We start from the raw sequence: 24,514 nt of genomic DNA on the forward strand, positions 1-24,514 counted from the left end.
TTTACAAAACACCGCCCGTCACTTTCCAACGGGAGTCTGCTCTTTACGATTTTAATGGAATTAGTAGATTGAGTTACAATGCCACAACTGGACACGTCCATCTTTCAAGAAGACTGACGACGTCTTTTTATTGGCCAAAAGAAAACCCGATCCAAGCAACTGACCTATAAAAAGGAACTGCACATCTCTCAATTGAGTTTCCATTGAGGAGAGGACTGAGTTGTACATGACAGAAAAGCAGTTGCCCGATGTATTTATTTGTCAGAGAATTGACCATTCCAACGCAACTTTTTTCTTGTTAGCACATACATAATTTTGATACGATAAGAGAAATCAATAGTTATTTATAAATAAAGATATTATATAAACATAAATCCAAAATGACGGATGTTTTTGGCGCTTCCGCTGACATAAATGAGACAATGAACTGCAAAGCATTTTCTTCCTTCTATCACTCGCCGAACCCCAACTTGTGTCTGGGCAGTGTTCTAAGCAATGAAGGTAAGTCAGTTTGTTCTTTGTATCACTTACAATCACTATCAAAATACAGTATTTTTTGTTAGAATATTATTATCAATACGTTTTCCATCATCAATGTATGATCTGTAATATCCGAGTTCTGCAGATTGAAGAACAAAAACACCACATATAGGTAAGGCATGTAAACTCGAGGTTCTGAATTTTGAACACTGCAGAGGTGGTGTGCTACACGGCGAGGGTACATGACGAAATAAAATGCATAAGTTCGAACCATGTGAAGAGTTCTGCAAACAATTTCTGAGATGAGTACATAATTTGTATAACGAGAAAACAAGTTGACTATTATGTTTTCAATCTGTGTTATAGCACATCTCTATTTATAAAGTTCTAAACAATTCTCCAGAGAAATGTGTGTCTGCAATACTGTCGAAATGGACGAAATCGCTTTTGAAAACATCCAAAACCACAACTGCTGCTGCATTAGAAACATTAGCCATACACGAGTGTGTGAAAAGCAAAAAAGAAAAGAAGATATAACATAACATCTTGTTGCTGCCTTTTCACTAACAACGTAACAAAATTTCACAGTTTACATTTTGAAATAATATTATGCTCTTAAAGGCAGTGGACACTATATTGGTAATTGCTCAAAATAATTATTGGCATAAATCCTTACTTGATAACAAGTACATGTAATGGGGAGAGAGGTTGACAGTATAAAACATTGTGAGAAACAGCTCCCTCTGAAGTGACGTAGTTTTCCAGAAAGAAGTAATTTTCCGCGAATTTGATTTCGAGACCTCAGATTTAGAATCCGACGTCTCGAAATCAAGCATCTGAAAGCACACAACTTCGTGTGACAAGGGTGTTTTTCTTTCATTATTATCTCGCAACTTTGACGACCAATTGAGCTCAAATTTTCACAGGTTTGTTATTTTATTCATATATGTTGAGATACACCAAGTGAGAAGACTGGTCTTTGACAGTTAACAATAGTGTCCAGGGTCTTTAAAACCAAACAAAGATTCTACGGCAGTTTATATAGAGAGGCTCCATGGGTCCAATGAAGTTTTGTGATCCATTCTTTCTCCATCAACAGAGTTCTTGTGAAAAAGGGGATAAATTACAAGTATAACCTCACGTAAAATTGGTTTAAAATACTACCTGTGTTTGTTGACTTCATGACTCAAATATTGGTCTGTACATTTTCATTTCATTCCTATAATTTTAACGATATCCATACAAAAAGGTGTGAATTCGCTTTAAATTGTTTGACTGTTGCAAAGACTCATCTTTGGCATAATACCCCATTCGTTTTTGGCGTCCAATGACCTCATGTTTCAAGTTTCGCTTCAAAAGGTTGTCACATAAAATGACATTTTGCACAACTTTAACATGAGGCTCTATATCTAAATATAATATTGGGTATTCAAGATGGGTCGAACATTCTGACGATCCATAAGACATTATGGCCAGACTTAAGGAAACTTCGAGGTGGAATGTGACACGTGAATGAGTTGTTGAGCTGTTGTCGAGCTGTGTAAAGTGAAAATTAGTTGCCAGACGAAAAGCTTTTTTTGCACAATATCGATCAAAATTGTTCAAAACGTGTCACAAAAGCACACATCAAAGTTACAAAATTGTTTCCACTTTCAGTAAGTCCACGTGGAATTGAAGACTGTTCGAAGTTGGGAACTCCCGCTCAAGATTGCAGCCATCAACAACAAGATACCAAAACATCCCCAGAAGAAAGCAGGAAGACACACTTCTCCCACCACATCAGCAGCGACCACGGACCGCCGCCCACCGGACCGCGTCGACGGCATCGCACCACGTTCACACAGGAGCAACTCCTTGCTCTCGAGGATTCGTTTGCCAAGAATCACTACCCGGATATTTACGGACGGGAGGAGCTAGCCAGAGAGACGGGACTGAACGAAGCAAGAATACAGGTAAGGTTGGTGGTGTTTAATACAGGGGGCTAAAATATGGGTGGGGTTGGTGGGACAGGGGGTTGCCTACGGGCGGGAGAAGTTAGCCCGGGGAAGGGCAAAAATACATGTACAGGTAAGGTTAGTGGTGTTTAAAGGAGTGGGGGCTATATATGGGTGAGGTTGGATGGACTGATGAGGGTTGTCTGCACGGAAATGGGAGGAGCTAGCCAGAGAGACGGGACTGAACGAGGCCAGAATACAGGTAAGGGTAGTGGTGGTTACATGATTGGGGCTAAAATATGGGTCACGGGATTGGTAGGCGGGGGGAGGTAGCCAGTAAGACGGGACTGAACGAAGCAAGAATACAGGTTAGTATTCATAGGAAGTGGGGCTAATGGGCTGGGTTGGGTTGGTGGGACAGGGGGATTTCCACGGAGACAATGACTATTTAAACGAAGCAAGAAAACAGGTTGGTGCACTGTGGAAGTGTTACTAACTAAAATATGGGTGGGTTTGTTGCAGGGGGTTGTCTAATGACGGGAGTAGCTATAGCCAGAGAGTAGGGACTGAACGGAGCAAGCATGCAGGGGGGCCCAATTTCATGGCTCTGCTTACCGCCGAATTCCGCGCTTACGATCGCGATTCCCCGCTTACGTGCAAGCGCCGAATTTCTGCGCTAGCCTTTTAAGCGTAGAATGCCTAGTAACGTGAAGTACGCTCGCGCAGAAGCCCAAATTCGCCGCTAACCCGTGAAATACGCTTGCCGCAAGCACATAATTCCCTGCTTCCGTAAGCGCCGATTCTGTGCTTACGGTAAGCAGAGCCATGAAATTGGGCCCAGGTTGGTGCACTGTTACTCTGGGAGTGGGGCTAAATTATGGGTGGGGTTGTTGGGACGGGGGTTGTGTGGACAGATGAGAGGAGCTCACAGAGACACGGGACTAAACGAAGAATGATACAAGTTGGTGGTATTTATTACAGGAGTGCGGGCTAAACAAATGGGTGGGGTCGGGGGAATCCCCAGAGGGTTGTCTACATGTGGGAGGAGGTATTAACTAGAGAGACGGGACTGAAAAAAAGGAAGAATACAGGTACGTTTGGTGGTGTTTACAGGGAGTGGGGTAAACATTATTATGGGTGGGGTTGGTGGGACAGGGGGTTGCCTATACGGGCGGGAAGAGTTAGCCCGGGGACGGAATGAATTACCACTAAACGACGAATGCAAAATGATAACGCACTTGTCCTCGGTACTTGCATATACCCGAATACTACTCGAGTACCCCATTTTAAAGCCATTTGACACTATCGGAACAGACAAAAAAGTTCACAGATTTACAAATAACTTACAGGGTTTACAGAAGGTGATGGTGAAAGACTTGTCTTGAAATATAATTACATGAAATGCTTTACTTTTTGAGAAAACATCAAAAACAATAATTATAAATTCTCGATATCGAGAATTACGGATTTATTCTGACACGGTGAAACGTGCGGAAACAAGGGTGGGTTTTCCCGTTATTTTCTCCCGAATCCGATGACCGATTGAGCCTAAATTTTCACAGGTTTGTTATTTTAGAAATGTTTGGGTGTTATAAAACAAATATTGGCTGCTTTTACTCGTGCAATGGTTTAAACTATGACCCTCGGTGATCCCCGGAGCGTTCTATCTATTTGTCAAAGACTAGCCTTCATCTCAATATATGCATACAATAACAAACCTGGGAAAACTTGAGCTCAATCGGTCATCGAACTTGCGAGAAAATAATGAAAGAAAAAAACACCCTTGTCACACGAAGTTGTGTACATTTAGATGTTGATTTCGAGACCTCAAATAGTAAATATGAAGTCTCGAAATCAAATTCGTGAATAATTACTTCTTTCTCGAAAACTATGGCACTTCAGAGTGAGCCATTTCTCTTACTCGTCACCAAGAAAGGTTTTATGCTACTAGTTATTTTGAGTAATTACCAATAGTGTCCACTGCCTTTTTAACCTTAAGTTCCCTGGGCATCTACTGACTTACACCGCGAACATAGTTCGAAGAAGCAAGGATGATAAATTAAATTTTGAAATTTGAAATCGGTTTGAAATTAACCCATCAAATAAACAAACATCTTTCAAATTTTTACATATTGTGTTTCTGATTTTGAAATAGATTGAAATATATTGTATGTTATTGTTCACCGAGTCATCTATATGAGCTTCAATCTAGAATACTTTTTTAAAAAGTGGTGTCTTTAAAAAATTATTATCTAATGGCAACGCTTTAGCTGTCATGACCAATAAATACATACCATCAAAAAAAAAAGAAACAGACAACTCCATATTGTGTAATAAGGCTGTACTCAAGAAGTTCACTACTTTTATTCTGAATCCAAAGTTTGCAAGAGACGTCTGGGTTTTGCATGTATATTTTCAAAAAGCAATATTTCGTTGTTTAAAGTCAATCTTACATCAAAAACATAACAATTCTTTACATAAACTTGAGTCTTTGCTAAACAATTATGTGAAAGGCAATAAATACATACGGGCCTATTTAAAATAAATTCTCAAAGAAACCTAGACCCATTCAAAAATATACCGGGTACTTTATTACAAACAAGCGTTTCTGGAAATAAAACAAATCCAGATATTCAGATGGGACTGGTTTTTCAACAGCATTTGTACCAGAATACCATTTGCATTTGCTTTCAAAAACTTTATCTGAAAAAAAAGACTTGAAAAGTTCCCGAATATTATTACCATGGACATAAGCTGTAAACACACACACATGTGACTGTGACTGACATTGTGTACTAATTGTGTGGGCGGTCGGACAACTTGACAGAGATTTTCTCGCCCTTTATGTACCTCAGCGGTTGATCTCCTAACGAACCGAGGACACTCATGTCCTAATTGTATCACCAAACCAAAGCAGCTGAGTTCAGCTCTTCTCCCTCCATCTCGATGGTCAGTTCCCGTCTGCTGTCAGAGCGAGCGGTCTCTTAATTAACCAAGCCGGGATAAATCGAGCCGATCCCGGGGGGACCGCGAACGTCCAGAAGCAATGACATCTCGATTGTCACTAACGAGCTACAAATAGGATTAGAAGGGGAATCTTTTATTGTTTTGCATTTCCACCGCCTCTTTGCTCATCTGTGGCCATCATCGAAGAAGGATCTGATTTGAGATTAACGACGTGGCAGTTTGCCTCCTTTCTTGTTTTTTCCCCATGTTTTTACTATTTTTTTTTTTAATTGGTGGTTTAAATCTCAGAGCTTATTGGTATTGGTCTGCTTCCGGCTGAAGACTTGTTTTTTTTTAATCGAGCTTTTATACATTGCTGAACGCAAGTTTTGTTTCTTTTCCATTTTGTTGCCACGATTAAGGAACAGTAAGGTTTTACAAACCGTACACTGAGAAATGCCTTTAAGGGATGGTACATTGTCCGAAATGTAAAGTCATTCAAATCCCCTTGTAAAAAAATAAATAAAAAAACACTGCACAAAATGACCATTATAGTATGAGATCGACTAGAGAGAAAGCAAGGACGTTTGGAGGGGCTATTAGATTAGTGAGGGGCATGAAGGGCTGACTTGCCGGACATTTGAAACACCTGGGAAACACATCAATTTTTCCTCTTTTGTCAGTTTTTTTCTCCTTCGATTTTTCTCCGAATTCTCCCCAACCCCACTCTTTACCCATTCAGGAGGGCAGTTGACTCATGCTCCCTGGGTAAGATTGAAATTACTCGGCTTTGTTTATATCTTTATATTTTCCTCTTGTTATCCTATACCCTTTCTACCCGATGATAACCGAGCTTGATTTGTCGTTATATAGGTGTGGTTTCAAAACCGACGGGCAAAGTTTCGCAAGCAAGAGCGTCAACTCACAAAGAGGACCCCCTCATCGGCCATCAGCCTGCTACCCGGCTCATCCACGTACGGTGGGCTAGTCTACCCACCAACACATTCTGGGTATCCTTACCACACCGTAGGACCACGGTACTATCCCCACTCAGCAGCGGCTTATGATCCACACCACCAAGCAGTCCGGCAGTATTCACCGAGCGCGTGTTTGGCTGCTCCGGACGCCGGGGATCGGGAGCGATCAACGGCGGTCGTTGCTTCGAGAGATGACGACTGGTTCGGAAGTCAGTCGTTCTTGCACAACTCTCATACGCACAGTCACAGTGCGATGTCACGATTGTACCAAGCATAACAGAGCACTCATCATGACAATTGCCATTCCTATATATCCGTTAATGAATTTTTTTTTGTGCGAATACGTTTCGGTATTGAAGGTTCGAATCCCGTCTACTACAACGACTGTTTATGTGATGGACAATGTTTTAACCCGCACGGCCCCGACTTCTGTTATTATCTCTTATGATAAATAATGGCAGACTTGTGTTTACCCTTATAATTCTTAATGTTCCAAGTTTTAAAAAATGAAAGCAAAAATATAAATAATTTATTACTCTAATGTCAAATAACCCATCACTCTTTGCATGGTATGTGACATACTGTAAAAGTACAGTTAAACAACATAGACCTATTATGGTTATTGTTTTAAAATTATGGGATAAGATTGGTTTTGAATGATGGTGAACAAAAATACTTATAAGTATATTTTTCATAAAGCCACCATGGTTCACAATTTTTATAATCTTGTTTCGTTTGAAATACCGCCTGAAGCTTCACCCACCCAGCAAGCAAGTCTGGTGTGTTATTTGAGTGGGGCGCCCTCTGATAGAAGAAGGTTGCTCTGGCCTATCCTGCACGCCGCGCGCACTACAGTTTTGTGCGTTTTCCATTGTTTTATTACGGTGGTTTGATGACGTCATTGCAAATGGTCCAGCGGTATGATCGATCTCCATTATTTAACGTTTGGGAAACGTTCGAACATGCGCAGCACACTTTGCTTATAGGCAAACCTTCAACCTTTGCAAACATTTTGATAATGAGCATGAAGTGTTTGTTGATATCTAAAGTTTTACTCGTTTTAGAAAAAAATGATAACACACCAAATCTAAACAATTATTGTTGACTATAGTTCCGGCGTTGACAAATCTTTTTAAGTCAAAGATGAACATTTTAACGGACTCAGTCTCATGTTGTATCATATTGTTTTACAAGAGTAGCTCAGCTAATATTGAGAATCATAATAAGATTTATTTAATAGAATTTACTCTTGTTGCACTTCGTTCATTCATAGAACACGTTGATTTGTGTTTACACAGTTGGCCCGTCACGCTCCACTAAGCCCGCGCCATTTTGTAATGTTCGACTTTCACTTTGTATGTTAAGAAGTCTTGTATGTATATGACTGTATTATGTAAAAAACAAATTAAAACAAAAAACTAAAATTTTGAAACAAATTTCAATCATTATAGACCTGTATGGAACAAAAACAAGACAGCCAATCTTGGTTATTTTGATTCAGGAAAACAAACTGGGACACACGAGAGATAAACTCGTGTGTATATGGGCTATTATATTTGGCCTTAGACGCATGTTTCCTTCAGGGAACTTGACTAAAACGGGATTTTCTTTTAATCTGCGACCTCCGGATTAACGTGCAGGTGCCGTAGGCCTATACCACATGAAATACATATATGGCTCGTTATTAGATCACCATTTGACAAACACTACAGCATGTACAAGCCGGAGTAGGACCTACGAGCCGAATTTCAGAATGCACAAATTTCATCTAAAGATGAGTTTTAATTTAGGTTTTAACCTTACCCCGATGTATGTTAATGTTAGCCGAGTTATGTGGGAAAAACCCCACAGCTGTGCACAGGCGTATTATTCGAACCCACGCTCTCTGCATATCTAGAGCAGATGTCTTACCAAATAGACCGAGATTATCCGGTATATCTATATCGGTAGCTACTAGATGGCTACCGAGCAACTCGGTGGTCTACCTGCTCTAGAATTACAAAGGTCGTGGGTTCGAATCTGACCCGAGTATAGTGAGTATTCAGTGCTAACACACATCGGTCTAAAGGTAAAAACAATAGTTTTTATCCCCAGTGCAAATTTAACACCCATTAAGATGAGTAACACTTTGCTTAGAAATTAAGATTGATTCGCATTTAAGATGGGTCTAATGGCATAGTAAAATCATGGAGGAAGAAAATTTGCTTCCTCCATGGTAAAATCAAGCCGGTTTCAAATCATGTTCTGTTTTTTTTTGTTCTCTACTCAAAATAGATTTAATATTATACTTTAATAGTCAGTTTTCCTTGTGTTTTATAACTTGATCATTGATATATGCACTGTTATTTTAACTAGTGGGTTTTCCCTTCTAAAATGTTACACTTTATAACGAGATTCTCACAACCTGTTTTATAATGTATGAAAATGAAGAGTGAATAAGGTTATGCAGATAGCTGCAAAACATAAAGCACATTCGATGAAATAAAATACTGTCAAGTTCGATGTACAACACAATCAGTAAAGGTGTATTTGTTATCGTGTCATTCCATTGGAAATGTTTCACCATTGTCGCTGTAATATTGAACCTGATCTTTATAACAACATAGATTAACGAATTACATCAAACTTAAAATAATCCCATCACAGGAAGGTCTTTTTATGCAGGTCATTAAAGAGGGACTCAGGTGTAATTAAGTTTTGTAATAATTTTCCAACGAATAGAAGTTTTATTGATTTGCGAATCTCTATTCCTCCTGTTAACGGTAGGGTCATAGACTGATAACTACTCCAGATATTAATTACACGTATTCAATTAAAAAATGGTTTATTAAAGGCAGTGGACACTATTGGTTATTACTAATTATTAGCATAAAACCTCACTTGGTAACGAGTAATGGGGAGAGGTTGTTAGTATAAAACATTGTGAGAAACGGCTCCCTCTGAAGTGACGTAGTTTTCGAGAAAGAAGTAATCTTCAACGAATTGATTTCGAGACCTCAGATTTAGAATTTGAGGTCTCGAAATCAAGCATCTGAGAGCACACAACTTCGTGTGACAAGGGTGTTTTTTCTTTCATAGTTAGTTATCTTGCAACTTCGCCGACCAATCGAGCTCAAAGGACAGGTTTGCATATACTGAGATACACCAAGTGAGAAGACAGGGCCCAATTTTATGGCTCTGCTTACCGTAAGCACAGAATCGGCGCTTACGGAAGCAGGGAACTCTGTGCGTACGGCAAGCGTAATTCACGGGTTAGCGGCGAATTTGGGCTTCTGCGCGTGCGTACTTCACGTTACTAGGCATTCTACGCTTACAAGGCTAGCGCAGAAATTCGGCGCTTGCATCTAAGCGGGGAATCGCGATCGTAAGCGCAGAATTCGGCGGTAAGCAGAGCCATGAAATTGGGCCCTGTTACCAAATTATATTGTTTCAGAAATTGCCAATAAGTATAAAATAGTGACACAACAGGTTTAAGGCGCACAATTATTACATACTGACTAAATGTATTTTGTTCGCAACATGAACTCTCTCATACTAGATCATTTTAAGGTAATGTGGCACGTTTTAATAAAAAGCACCAACGTTGAGTCCTATCCCCCCCCCCCCCCCCCCCGTGAAGCTTATGAGAACAAGAACTGCATCATGGCGTCATTTGCATCATGGCGTCATTTGCATAACAATCACACTGATTTATTGAGCTATACAACTTCAATTGTAATCGATATTCTATTCAGGCAAATGGTGTCGAGGTTCAGGTTTATGATATCCGTTATGATGTATATATGATTAGATTTGTTTTATTTTGTCAATTAGACAAACCGTGAGGCGGGAGCCGTGATTTTGTTGTTCAGTTACATGTAAAAGATACCATTCAATTTCACTTGGACTGTCCGTACTATCATTCAGAAATCAGTAATGTGTGCTCATCAGAAGCTTGTTCAAAACATAGCCATTTTGTTGCTATTGGGCACGTTGTTGTGCCACTGTGGGACTCCAAATGGAGCTGAAAGCAGCACAAAGTCCGGGGACGTAAAGAAAGAGCGGGAACCAGAGACGTATCCACGCCGTCTGTTACTGGGGAAGAACGGCGAGTACACGGTGGAGTGGCGGTACACCGACGACGATGTTGTGTTTCGAGTAAGCGTGGAGACTTCAGGATGGGTGGGGCTTGGTTTCTCTCCTAGAGGAGGTATGGAGGGAGCAGATGTTGTGATTGGATGGGTGGACAACGGAAAGGCTTTCTTGACAGTAAGTATGTGTGTTTGTTTGTTTGTTTGTTTGTTTGTTTGTTTGTTTGTTTGTTTGTTTGTTTGTTTGTTTGTTTGTTTGTTTGTTTGTTTGTTTGTTTGTTTGTTTGTTTGTTTGTTTGTTTGTTTGTTTGTTTGTTTGTTTGTTGTTTGTTTGTTGTTTGTTTGTTTGTTTGTTTGTTTGTTTGTTTGTTTGTTTGTTTGTTTGTTTGTTTGTTTGTTTGTTTGTTTGTTTGTTTGTTTGTTTGTTTGTTTAATTATTTTATTTCCATTCATCACTGTTTTGTGGGTCAAAACTAATAAAAATAAATAACCATTAGTCAATCACAAATTATTGTAAAATGATGATGGTACAACTTGCTCAATACGGCAACATGCTCACAATATCTGATGGGTATTAAAATAATATGGTAGGCCTAGGCATTCACGACTTCTTACACGACATTTTATGACAAGTTCAATCATCAACGTAAAGTTGAATGAACAATAATTAGCATAGGCTATAAGGAAAGGTTGATGCAAAATCTGTGTACGTAGGTCTCTTAATACACGGCAGTCGTCTCTACCCTCACGAAACAAAATGTAGACCTACTAAAAAGAAATATTTTAAAGATTTTTTCCACAATTTTTGTATTTGTATTTGTTTCTTCCAAATACTGTTTGATTGACAGCCCTTTTCCCCTAAATGTCTGCTCCGCAAGATGAAGCCCAGTCGAGCCGGTGCACATAAAGCTGAGGTTATAGGAAAACGCCCCAGTGTACTGGCGGCTTCACAGCACTGTCTGCATACTGATCGAAACGTCGAGTTTAAACCAACGGTTCTTTTCAGAACCACCCCATTTTATTTACATATTATCATTACATGGTGTTACCGCAAACATTTCTATAACAAATTGGAATGATGCTTGCATTTCGACGAAACAACGGTCTGCATCATTACAACCTCTATTTTGTATCTTGACTTTGCTAGGATCGCTTCGCCGTGGGTAATCAGCAGCCAGCCCTCGATACGAAACAAGATTACCAACTTCTCAGCGGTGTTGAGGAAGACAAGAAAACGATATTAGTATTCCAACGGAAACTTAATACCTCAGACTGCGAGGATGTAGTTCTGAATGTAAGTATAGAAAAAACATGCAGGAAAAACGTGGTGAAAGACTTTTCTCCATGAAATATTAATTCCATGAAATGCTTTACTTTTTGAGAAAACATTAAAACAATTATCAATTCTCGATATCGAGAATAACGGATTTATTTTAAACACATGTCATGACACGGCGAAACGTGCGGAAACAAGGGCGGGTTTTCCTGTTATTTTCTCCCGACATGACCGATTGAGCATAAATTTTCACAGGTTTGTTATTTTATACAAATAAGTTGTGATACACGAAGTGTGGGGCTTGGGACAATACTGTTTACCGATGTTGTGCGATTGCTTTAAGGTGTAAAAACAATACCGGTATTTATTGATAAAAAAATATGTACTGGATTGAATGAAACCGTTGAACAGGAAGGAACTTTTATTATTTTCATACTCTGATCAATAAATCTCTTGTTTTTTTCACACACTAAACAAAACGCACGACATACGTACGTAATAATGATCAATAGTTATTGCACCCTGACACAATGGGTACAGTAAACAATGGTCGCACTGATGCGAATACTAATGCATGGGGTTCTTCGTGTGGCAACCAACCGTATAGAAAATTAAATCAGCCCATTGTTAGATAGGGACCCTTACACTATAGTTATCACCAAGGTATCATTGTGTTTTTGGTAAAATATCAAAAGTTTCAATTTGAAATCTCACTGATACAACCCCTTCAGAGAATTATTCACGTCTGATTTCTCAACGGTTGAAAAAAAGGTTTCCAAGACAATTTCCAGTCGCTTGCCTAGCTTGATTGAAGCGACCGAATTCTCTGTTGAAACATAAATGAACCCTTCCCAAGAAATATTCTGATTACAATCACGCATGCGTACAAACACTACTGGTTTTTGGTTGGCAAACGACATAGGCCTAGGCCCTTTTCAAAACCACGGCTTCGGCTTAGATTCGGCTCAGGCTAGCTTTGCCCCGCGGTTGTTTTGACATTTTGCGCGTGTTTTACGTACGTGCTCATGACTTCACACGAGCGAACGGAGCCTGGATTCGAATCCAAAGCCGAAGCCGTGGATTCGAAATTCGGTCACTTACTTTTGCAGGAGGCTGCAGACGCACAAACGCGTATGCGTCACGACTTCGCCCAAAACAAAAAGGTGTGTTTCCCTCAATCTGCCTTTTCTGTTCATTGCTGATTTTCTAATATTTGCAATGGTTGATTTTATTTCATTATCGATTTAAATCGTAAAGCTCTGACTAATGTGTATTAACGTTATTTCCTTTTAGTCCGAGACCATTCGCCTGATTTGGTCATACAGTGACAAGGACCCAGACGTCGACAACGGGGGACCAACATACCACGGCCCCGATCATAGAGGCACCAAATCAATCATATTACTCGACTCTGACCATACAAAAACACAGGTTCCCGCTGATGCCAAAAAGTATGAATTTTGTAACAACAATGTAAGTGAACTTCTAATTCTATTGTCATAAACAAGACATAGCAGTGATGGGTTTGATGAGACAAGCACTGGAGTATGTCATGAGTAAGACTATTGGCAAAAGGGTCAGCGCAGATTTGGCTTTCAGTGGAAACAAATTATGGGGAGTAATCACAATCAATGGCAGCCATTTTGAAAATTGCAAGGTTGTTCTACTTCTACCGAAGTTTGTTCAAAATTCTTATCTGTCAAATTAATATCTTTCTCATGATATCAACTGCGTGCCCAGTTACATGCTTGCTTGCATCATCTATATAAGCCACAATCTCCCCAAACAAACGGGGGTGGGGGGGGGGGAGGGGCTGGCTGGTTGCAAAAGTGTTTCACTTTTGTGGATCCCGTTTCAAACATTTGGGCTCTGCTTATATACTTGGTTGTCAGTCCTCATATAACAAATATTGCAGGGTAATCTGATGTGGTTTTCACTCACAAATCCTAACACAGCTTACATTTCTAAATCGTCTGGTATCTTCAAGCTCAGGCTTACAGTGCAAGACACTTAAAAGGATATTTGATGTGTCTTTATCCCAGAAATACATATATGGGGCCTCATGATCTACAGGAAGTGACAAACGATGTTGAACATGTTGTAAGCCATGATACACAATAATTAAAAATATTGTTCCTAACGAGAATTCTTCATTGAATCTGGCGATCTACCGTACAAAGGTAACTTTTAAAACAAATCGAAACCGTTACATAAAAATCGTCGGAATTCTTAAATGTTGCTTCGCTCATTGTTTGCTTGTAAATGCTTTTATTTATGGGGTGTTTTTTTTTGCGTTCGTGGCGTGTTTGTTTCTTGTAGGTGCGTCCGGAACGACAGCAACAGACGTTATATTGGTGTTCATTATTCCAGTTCCCGAAACTACAAAAAAGACATCACATAATACGGGTATGAAATAAAAATATTTACTAGATAGTTATAAATTGTTATAAAAACAATTAACATCTACAAGATTTCATCTGGATTCTGAAGCATATTAAACATTTTTGATATTTGCCGTAACATTTAATCCTCTGCCGACCCTCCTGAGGGAATTTATTGATATCTTGACTGAAATGACAATACAAACTTACTTGATTAGAAGCCTACAAGAGAAGCTTTCGCTAGTGAATTCATTTCATATTCCAATTACGGATTATTTTTCCTGAGTGTATAATCGCTCCAGTTTTTCAGCGATATCTCATAAAAGGCAACCACTTTTTGAAATTACATGTTCACAGGTTAATTTAATATGTTGTTCATGTGCATTGTTTTATAATGTTATTGTTATATTTTATAAATACTTTGTATTAAGGCATCCCGGCATGCCTCCATACAGTTTCAGTCTTTGTTTTAAATGTAGGCCCATTTCATTGTTTGGAAGTAAATGTTATTGGTTGATTGATTGACTAATTGATTGATTGATTGAATTTATATACAATGATATATCTTTAGTTGTAATAGATTAAACACTCAAACGGTAAAACAAAACCAGAGAAGTAACTTTCCTTCTGTCACGCTACCACAACTGAAGTGTTCTCCTCACCATTTCCCCTCGAAGTTTGAGTCAGCAATCGTGATACCTTTCCCTAAATACCACAATCCAAGTTTTCTCCTCACTACTCCCCCCACAGTTTGAGCCCGCAGTTGAACCAAGCAGCGTTCGGCATATCCACCATATGCTTCTCTTCGGATGTTACTCACCACTCCAAGACGAAAGTCTCTACAGTTTCTCAGATATCTGCCTCAAGCTCCCTAAAGATATACAAAACTGTTTCTCCGTCATGTTCTCATGGGCGGTGGGAGGCGAGGTAGGGGTCAATCAGGGTCCAATTCCATAGAGCTGCTAAGCACCGCAATTTGCTTAGCATGAAATGTCTTCCTTGATAAAAATAGGATTACCACAACCAAATTTCCACGTGATTTTCAGGATAAGCAAGCAATTGCTGAATACCAGTAACGAGCAATATGCCACAAATTGAAGCAAAGTTGTTGCGAGTGCTTAGCAGCTCTATGAAACTGGGCCTACGTTATGAGTTTTTTTTTTGTCAGAGGCATAGTTAGCTACAGAATATATGCAAACAATAATTGCCTTCTGAATCCATTGCAATCAATTGGTCATTTAGATATGGTTGGTTGGCGTAATCTAATGTCACTGATATGGTTTGGGTAATTTTGTGTTAACTACACACCGAACCTAACGAATGGTGTTCGCCATTATCTCAAAAGGCTATGGGATTCTAAAGGTGGGATAATGTATTAAAAAGAAACAATTAAAGTAAATGTTAAATGCGCGGCGCATGAAACATCAAGGTATTTCTTTAACAACTGCATCCGAAATTGGGTCATCTTCAATTCAATAGTACCTCTTTATCCAAGCCCTGTTAAACTTAAACAGCTACTTGAGAGGAATGTTTTTAACGGAAATACAATTTTAACAATTTTGTTTATAATGCGTTTGTTCACAATTTAATTGTATAATTTTTATATTTTATACACTTAATTAACTATTAAAAGTCAGGATCCAACCTCAAGGTTTTGAAAAACTAAAAACACTTCTGCCGTTGACGGCGCGCGTCAAAATGACAATGCTTTGACGTCATGCTTGGGAGTTTGCTTTGATACATCCAAGCTGCAACAAAGCGGCTATACAAATTGGAGCTCCTAACTATGACATACGATCAGCAGAGTTCACGAGTTGACATTTTCGTTAAGCAGTTCTTTAATATTGCAACTTGTGTGGGTTTTACTCAGTTGAAATGCAAGCAGACCGTTGCCTTCCCTCAGTGTTTAGCACTTGGGATTGTTGTTGTGTGTAAATAAAACAGCTTTACAAAATCAAAATAAGAACTTTTCTTCCTTTCAACAATCATTAATTTTGCCATTTTTTATTTTATTTTATTTTAACTTTATTTTTCAGGCGTTTGATTTTCCTGATCATGTTGGTTACTCTATCGGTGGTAAAGGGGATCCACTCTTCTTACGTCTGGAAGTACATTATGACAATCCCAGATTACCGGCTGGTAAGTTTGAATTGTTCTTATTTGTCTTGAACTTTTGCATAAAGACGAATTGGATACGGTATACCATTTCTTTACTACAGTATTCCTTTTCAATGTTCAAATTCGATCATGTGTGAAATTTAGTTTTCTTGAAGTGCTCTTTGCCCCCCCCCCCCTTGATGAATTTATACCATTTTGGTGTCATTTATTACAAAAATAAGATTTTGCATTGAATAAACACACACACATAAACGGACAAATATATACGAAACATATATAGTAAACATACTATAGCAACGCAAGGTACTATTTTAACATTTAATTTATACAAACTTAAAACATTACACAACACAAAACTACTGAACCCTCATAAAAAAGACTGCAAGACACGTGTTAGAGTTAGCTTGCGTGCGCTGTTCCATATTTCAGAATATTTGAGTCGTGTCGTGTCCAAATGGTGTTTGCCTTTAATGGTGCATATGGCTTGGGGTCGAATGCTCACGGGGGGGGGGGGTTGACCAAGTTTGAGGAATGGTTTAAATTATGCCTGATGAACCTTGATAAGAATATTATAATCGCTTTGATCTTTAATTATGCGCAACATAAGAACCAATTAGTTTTTACCTGGTATATGCTTCGTTTGTGAAAGGGTATACGGGCACCATGGTATTTTCTCCTTGGTATAAAGAAACTGTAGATTTCTTGTAAGAGCATTTCAAGGGCACCAAGGCAATGGCCAGGGGGCATGGGGCAATCGCCTTCTTTGCCTCGTGTGAAGTATCTGTGTTATTATTATCATTACCATCACTTGTATTGACATCAAACTTTAATCTCTTTACTGGAAGACTTCAAGGACAGCTCTGGTTTTCGTTTTTACTACACGCCCAACTTAAGACAACATAATGGAGGAGCATTCCCGGTGGGCATGTTCCCGATGTGGTGGCATATCATACCACCACAGCAAGAGAAATTCAAATCTAGAGGATGGTGTCTCAAGGAATGCACACAATTGGTAAAGTATTGTCTCTATCTTTTTTCTTTTTTTTTGTAAATATTGTTAATAAAAGAATGTGTTTGAATATCATTGTATAGGCCAGCAGTATTTATATGGCTGGAAACATTATTTATTAATTTGATAAGCTCATCAGTTTTAAGTTGACACGAATACCAATACTTCACAGAGCACCTTTTTATTTTATTTTAATATTGTCAAGATTATTTTACACAAAATACTCAAAGTGACTTATTGACCCAGAATGAATGACCCACCAAATGGCCAAAACTGAATTTGATCGCCGCAACAGAGGTATCAATTGTGCACAAAACCACCGACGAAACGTAAACTGCCAAATAATCGTTTTAACCATGGAAGAAATTGGGATGTTGACAAAACATCAAAAACTTGCAGTTATGTAAATCAGCATTTTACTTTTTTGTATTTAACTTGAGCCTCCCAAGCCCTTCCCCATTGGCCTTTTTGAGGTATGGATGGACGATATAAGTGTTCACTGTTTGGATTGGATGCATAAAGACAGATTTACAAAAACCAACAATGTACTATTGTGCGAAACGGCTCCCTCTGAAGTAACGTAGTTTTTGAAAAAGAAGTAATTTCTCACTAATATTTGAATTGAATTCGAAACCTCAGCTAGCTTCGGTCCCGAATTCAAGCATCTGAAAGCACACAACTTGTGCAACACGGGTGTTTTTTCCTTCCATTATTCTCTCGCAAGTTCGACGACTAATTGAGTTCAAATTTTCACAGGTTTGTTATTTTGTGCATATGTTGAGATACACCAACTGAGAAGACTGGTCTTTGACAATTACTCAAGTTGTCCCGTGCCTGCAGCGGTGCACCAAACCACGGCAAAGCATCTCCACAACGACTTGGTGGGCGGGTCTATGTTTCTGAGAGGGGGCCGTTGATCCATTGTTTTAATGATTATTGATGAGGGTAGTTTTTCTTTTCTTTGCAGTATTTTCCATCCGATGGCATCAAAATGTTTTCTACTTTCGCACACACCCATGCCAGTGGTAAGACAACAGAAGTTCCCAAATAAAAAGAAAGTTATACAGCCACATTGCACTTAGGGCCTACAGCCATAATGTTTTCTTCTCATTGAAATTGCTGTCCAAAACCGAGACTGGAAGTTAAACAAAAAAGTTCTTTTCTCTTTATCCTTTATATTTTCGCATTTTGTTATGGCTCTCGTTGTCACTACAAGGTCAAGCGGTAAGATTTCGTCATTTCCGGAACGGGACACACTTGGAGAACTTTATCAACGATGTGCACTTTGATTGCGATTTCCAAGTAAGTCAATTTTGTATTTACTTTTAAATTGTAAGTTCGATTACATTGCTCTAGTATTGCAAGAGGCCCATTCACACGAGCGCTGCAAACGAGGGTCCCGTGCGATTTCATAACATCGATGTTATGAAATCGCAAATCCACGTCGTGTGAATGCTATGTATGTTACGAAATTACCTGGGTCCCGTGTTGTTCATAACACAGATCGAGACCTCCTCCAAAAAATCGCATCGATGTTATAATCACGGGGAGCCATCGTCTGAACCGAATGCCTGCGATCGTAATGAGGGACCGCTGCGTTGACACGTGAAGAACTATGGAGGAAGAAATGGGCGAACTATAGCATGCATATGTACATATACATACATGTACATGTATATCTGCTCAACGCTGGACTACGATCCGTTTGGCTGGTGGGTTTTGTGGCCGGATGCTAGACCAGCCCAAACCTTGAAGCAAAAACATTGTTCAAACGGAAGCAGAATACGTCATTTGGCAAAGCTTTTCGATGTTTTAATTCACCATTTGTTATGTCTCATCAATAATTTCATATCTAAAAAACATTTTCATTCAACAATGTAGCGTTTTTAACGTCCAAAAATCTATTTGAATCATGGAATTTTGTGTTTTTCTTCGACTCGATCATGACTCGACGTTGCTGGATCGCTGCATTTCAAGACAAGCTCAAACCTTGAAGCAAAAACATCGTTCAATCGCAAGCAGAATACGTCATTTGGCTAAGCTTTTCGATGTTTTAATTCATTATTTGGTATGTCTCATCAATAATTTCATATCTAAAAAGCATTTCCATTCAACAATGTAGTATTTTTAACGCCCAAAAAGCTATTTGAATCGTGGAATTTTGTGTTTTTCTTTTTTTTAGCTTCGAAAACGTAACCCCCTTCCCGCCGGCCGACGGGATGAGAGTTACGTTATCGCAAATGTTTTTAAAATATTCTACATTTTATGTGACTTAACTGATTTCAATTAAATTGATTTATTTTATTCCTTTTAACTGTAAGGTTTTTGTTTTAACTCAAGCCTCTTGCTTGTAGACTTTTGTCCATGCAGTACGCCTACCCAAACGAGGGACGTATGTTTACATGTGTGTGTGTGTGCGTGTCGTGTGAATGCTCGCTAAAAAAATCGCACGCGGTAAAGGTGACAGACGGCTGGCGCCCTTAACCAGGGACCCGCGTTTGCAGCGCTCGTGTGAAAGGGGCTAAAGTCTGCAATGGTTTCCAGTCTTGTGTGTCATTTATCTCTCCACAATACATCACCGATCTCATACGACTTCAGTTATCTTTTCGCAACTGACGGTCTTTAAACTTAATTTTCTGCATTCCCAAATGGAAACTTAAAGGCACTGGACACTATTGGTAGTTAATAAAAATTAAAAAAATATTAGCATAAAACCTTACTTGGTAATGGAGAGATGTTGGTAGTATAAAACATTGTGAGAAACGACTCCCTCTGAAGTAACGCAGTTTTCGAGAAATATGTAATTTTCCACGAATTTGGTTTCGAGACCTTGGAATTAGATTTTGAGGTCTCGAAATCAAGCATCTGAAAGCACACAACTTCGTGTGACAAGGTTTTTTTTTTCATCATTCTCTCGCAACTTCGACGACCAATTGAGTTCAAATGTTCACAGGTTTGTTATTTTGTGCATATGTTGAGTTACATCAAGTGACCAGTAGTGTCCCGTGTCTTTAATTCACATAATTGTATGGCTGCCGCGTTTTCAGGTTCATGGAATGACCTCCCCACACATGACATCAAAACTTCCCCAGATAATAGTCGTAAGGCATGTTTTTGTTCTCTGAGGCACTGTTTTGATTGATTACAACTTAATGGTTGAACGTATAATGTTGCAATATTTTAATGAACAGGGTGTAAAGTAAAAGTTTGTAGAATGTAGACCTCAATAAAAACACAATTGTAAACATATCGACACAGAAACAAGATGTGGAACTCCATTCACTGGTGGTCTTAAGATCATAAACAACTGTAAACATGAGTTTTCAGTTTCTTTTCCGGTTACTTAGTTCCGTATTACTTAACAACATAGCCTTGGTGGATAGAAACCACGTGCTTACCTGAAAATACTTCACCTTCCTTCTTCTACTTTTTTTTTCAAACAGGCAATACGACATTTGAAAACAGAGAAGACAATCATGCCAGTAAGTAATGTGAAAGGTACTTTAGGCAGTGCATATATAATTACAAGCATTTATTTTGTACTTTCTCAGAATATTTTATGGAAAATTATAAGTATAATTGGAAAAAAGGCCAAAATGAAATTACCGTATAAGGTTATTTTCCACATCAGACAAACCTATAATCTTAAACCTGGGATTTGAAACTTTGCATGGTGGAGATAGAATCCTGGGTTTGCAGGGACCATCAACATAAATCTCTCTAAATTATGTGTTGGGCTGGTTCTAAAAATTAATTTTAAAGTAAAGTTCTGTGCACGCTCTGTATTGTTATAAGTGCCGCCCACCTCGGTCGTTGGTTTAATCCTCTCAAATGAAATAAAAATATTGGCTGTTTTCTTTTCATTTTGTAGGGTGACACTCTTCACACGGAATGCACATTTAACACCGCAGACAGGGAAAATGTTACATACGTAAGTCTTATATTCTTTCTACAACAACTTCCAACTAAGACCGCCATTTTGAAAATGGTGGAGATGAATCTTTCCTAGAAAAACACTAAATAATTTTAGTTTTACAAATGACACAAATTAGAAAACGATGATTCTTTGATGATTTAACAGGGTAAGTTGAGAATGGTTTATTCAAAGTCATTTTGCAGATTTAAAATCTGAAATAATAGCCTATTATGTTTAGTGACGTGACAGAGCATGTGTCGATAGGCTATAAAACAAAACTTGGATCGAGTTTACTCCAGTTCTTCATACTAAGTTCCATGTTTTGGCGATATACATCACAATAACCAACAAACATTTAGAACCATCAGAACACCTACGGAAGAATAATGGCAGAAAAATTAATTCTCTTTCGACGAGACTAATTGGCTGTGACCACTCCATCCCAAACCGTTCCCTCCCACCTAACTGCCTGCACCAACCACTGACTTCCCGTCTTGTCTTTAAAAAGGGTGGATACGGGCGAACAGATGAAATGTGTTTTAGTATCGTCTACTACTACCCGAAGATCGACAACTTCGGCGACTGTTTTTCCGTCGCTCAGCCTCTTGCAATGCTGCAACGTCTTGGATATAACACAAGGTACTTAGAAAGTTACGGGCACTCAGAAGACGATCAGAGCATACTGATCGAAACGTAGAGTTGAAACCAACGGTTCTTTTCAGAACCACCCCAACTCATTAGAGATAGTCATTACATGGTGTTACCGCACTATTGTGCTTCTGACTTTCAAGTTGGAAATGAGTTTTAGTACACAAAATAAAACACTTAAAAAAAAGGCAAATCACAGATCTGGGAGGAAACTAAGTTACAAATGAAGAGGATCGACACTTGTGTACAAATGAAGAGGATCGACACTTGTGTACAAATGAAGAGGATCGACACTTGTGTACAAATGAAGAGGATCGACACTTGTGTACAAATGAAGAGGATTGACACTTGTGTACAAATGAAGAAGATCGACACTTGTGTACAAATGAAGAGGATCGACACTTGTGTACAAATGAAGAGGATCGACACTTGTGTACAAATGAAGAGGATCGACACTTGTGTACAAATGAAGAGGATCGACACTTGTGTACAAATGAAGAGGATCGACACTTGTGTACAAATGAAGAAGATCGACACTTGTGTACAAATGAAGAGGATCGACACTTGTGTACAAATGAAGAGGATCGACACTTGTGTTTCAACCGCCTCTGGATCTATAGAGACATTGCTAATAATTTTGTTTGTGTGTCGTTTTCTTCTTAAGAAAATAAGAAAACACTATGTTTTAAACGATATTGATAGATCGTGATTATGTGGTAATTATACAATCATCAACATGAAGTGTTGTAAGCTGAGACCAAATCCAAAATAGATTGCAAAATATTGCTTCAATAATTGCCTGACGATTCGACCTCACCGTAACACATACAAGTTAACTATACGTGTAACAAAAGTAGTCTGCATCGGTACCATTTTGAAGTATCTCAGTTTAATGTATTTTTATGTGCGAGTGTTGCCATTTTAGCCTATAAGAAAGACTCGGATATAGGGTGGACTTCAGCCGTCGATTTCACAAAACTCTTCCTAACTTAAGATTAATCTTAGGACTTAGGACGAGTCCCAACCCTGCACTGTAGCATGCAGACCTTAAGATTAATCCTAAGTTAGGACGAGTTTACTCGTCCTAACTCAAGATAAGACGAGTCCTAACTCTTTGTGAAATCGACGGCAGTTGTATTACACCTGCAGCCGATTTCACGAAACGCTAGGATTAATCCTATTAACTTAGGTCCTACGTCTTCGGATAGGGAACTTAACTCGTCCTTAGTCCTAAGATTAATCCTAACTTAGGAAGAGTTTGGTGAAATCGACGGCAGGTCCTTTTGGTTGGTACAGCAGTTTGCTACAGCTAATTATATTTTCTCACAAAAACGATCGACATTCATACATGACTGCTGACAAACAAACAAAAGTACATCCAAAAACGGTTGCTTCATTTCTTCCCATTACAGTGATCTACCAATCGAGATGGATCAAGCCACCACCGTCAACGCCTTTGAAACCTTTAACTGGAAGGATCCAAACTTTATCTCAGAATACACACAAGCTTTGAATGACGTGAGCTTGTACTTCAGATGTGATAACCAAACAAGATTAGAACAATTGGTGGGTACAATTCTGGTTATAGGCACACTAAATAGGCCGTTGCTAGATCAATGAGCGGTCTCTGCTCATAAAGGCATATGCTTGGAACATTCCTCAAACTTTCTCAACACCCTTGGCAGACAATCTCAAGTAAATCTCTCTGATTATGCTTTACGTTACAACTGCAACTTTGAAAGCGAAAACAATGTGGACAAGCTTAAATATGCTTAACCATTTTACTGCAACTATCGGTCTAATATACTAAGTAAAAATATAAAGTGGTGTTTTTTGTTTGAATCTTTCAGGATCCTTTTGCCGACTGGAAGGTACCACAGTATGACTACTCCGACGACGAAGACACCACTTGTTAATAGTGGCTTTGTAAAAACGAGCGATTGCCGTTTTCTATACAAGCCTTGGCCCATCCTCCTCATAATTCTCAGGTTTTAAATGTATTGGTTACCACTGTTGGTTAAAACATAAAGCGCAAAACAATGTTACCTGAGTACCCGTATAGGCCTAGCCTATAAGAGCCGTTTGTGTAACCCAACATACACATTCAATAAACACCATGTGAACGTTATAAGCTCGTTTCGACTCAGGGACTCTGAGTCGCCAGAAAATTGTGGGGAAAAAACCGCTGTCTTTTGTAATCATCAGATATTTGACTCGTGTAATCACTGTACAGGCAAAAACATTGCAAGGAAAAATGTCCACCTTCATAATAATAGGCTGTTGGTAAATCTGGGATCATTTATTTGTTTGATGTAACAAGGAGCACAACCTAAGAACCTATATTCATTCTGTTTCACGTCGAGAATTCTGTAGTTTTACAAATTTCCTTTAGGGAGGAGTACGCAGGTTGGGGGGGGCGTGAATAGCTAATGTATCAGTTAATGTTTCAGTTAATTTGTTTCACACAATTTTACTCAATTCAAAGACAAGAAAGGATATTAATGTTTATGTTACATGAATAATTCATCAATATTTTAATCATCTAGCCTTTCAAAGAGTAATTTGAAAATAGCTTCCCTAAAAATTGTATCAACAAATTGGATACTTCAAAAACGTGAGGTTTTGGCGAGGTGACATCTTTTGTACTCCGCTGCCGTCTGTGGCTCGTCCTAATAGACTGGCATGATACCCTACCCCAATTTCATAAAGCCTGTAAGCATACAAACTTGCTAAGCACAGACAGTTTTTGCTCAACAGAA

The 24,514-nt window shown here is 38.8% G+C and overlaps 2 protein-coding genes across 2 annotated transcripts; both read left to right on the plus strand.

Annotated features, from left to right (window-relative positions):
- The first annotated feature begins 380 nt into the window (after positions 1 to 380).
- Positions 381 to 6,614, plus strand: LOC117294785 (retinal homeobox protein Rx2-like). The gene is made up of 3 exons (XM_033777309.1): positions 381 to 501; positions 2,137 to 2,432; positions 6,234 to 6,614. The coding sequence occupies exons 1-3, from the start codon at positions 381 to 383 to the stop codon at positions 6,612 to 6,614; spliced, it is 798 nt and encodes a 265-aa protein (XP_033633200.1).
- A 3,566-nt stretch (positions 6,615 to 10,180) lies between these two features.
- Positions 10,181 to 24,428, plus strand: LOC117294057 (DBH-like monooxygenase protein 1). The gene is made up of 14 exons (XM_033776574.1): positions 10,181 to 10,585; positions 11,555 to 11,701; positions 12,977 to 13,156; positions 14,003 to 14,089; positions 14,815 to 14,991; positions 16,101 to 16,203; positions 17,028 to 17,194; positions 18,159 to 18,216; positions 18,408 to 18,493; positions 20,635 to 20,673; positions 21,063 to 21,122; positions 21,616 to 21,746; positions 23,168 to 23,321; positions 23,606 to 24,428. Exons 1-14 carry the CDS (start codon positions 10,253 to 10,255, stop codon positions 23,669 to 23,671), a joined length of 1,788 nt encoding a protein of 595 aa, XP_033632465.1. The 5' UTR covers positions 10,181 to 10,252; the 3' UTR covers positions 23,672 to 24,428.
- The last annotated feature ends 86 nt before the right edge of the window (positions 24,429 to 24,514 follow it).

This window comes from Asterias rubens, chromosome 1, assembly GCF_902459465.1.
Source record: "Asterias rubens chromosome 1, eAstRub1.3, whole genome shotgun sequence".
Lineage (NCBI taxonomy): Eukaryota > Metazoa > Echinodermata > Asteroidea > Forcipulatida > Asteriidae > Asterias > Asterias rubens.

Excerpts from the sequence above, each read along its gene's own strand:
- LOC117294785 (XM_033777309.1), top strand. The coding sequence starts at position 381 with ATGACGGATGTTTTTGGCGCTTCCGCTGACATAAATGAGACAATGAAC. Across the intron at positions 502-2,136 it reads CAGTGTTCTAAGCAATGAAG|TAAGTCCACGTGGAATTGAA; the intron begins GTAAGTCAGTTT and ends TTCCACTTTCAG. Across the intron at positions 2,433-6,233 it reads TGAACGAAGCAAGAATACAG|GTGTGGTTTCAAAACCGACG; the intron begins GTAAGGTTGGTG and ends GTCGTTATATAG.
- LOC117294057 (XM_033776574.1), top strand. The coding sequence starts at position 10,253 with ATGTGTGCTCATCAGAAGCTTGTTCAAAACATAGCCATTTTGTTGCTA. Across the intron at positions 10,586-11,554 it reads ACGGAAAGGCTTTCTTGACA|GATCGCTTCGCCGTGGGTAA; the intron begins GTAAGTATGTGT and ends TGACTTTGCTAG. Across the intron at positions 17,195-18,158 it reads TCAAGGAATGCACACAATTG|TATTTTCCATCCGATGGCAT; the intron begins GTAAAGTATTGT and ends TTTTCTTTGCAG.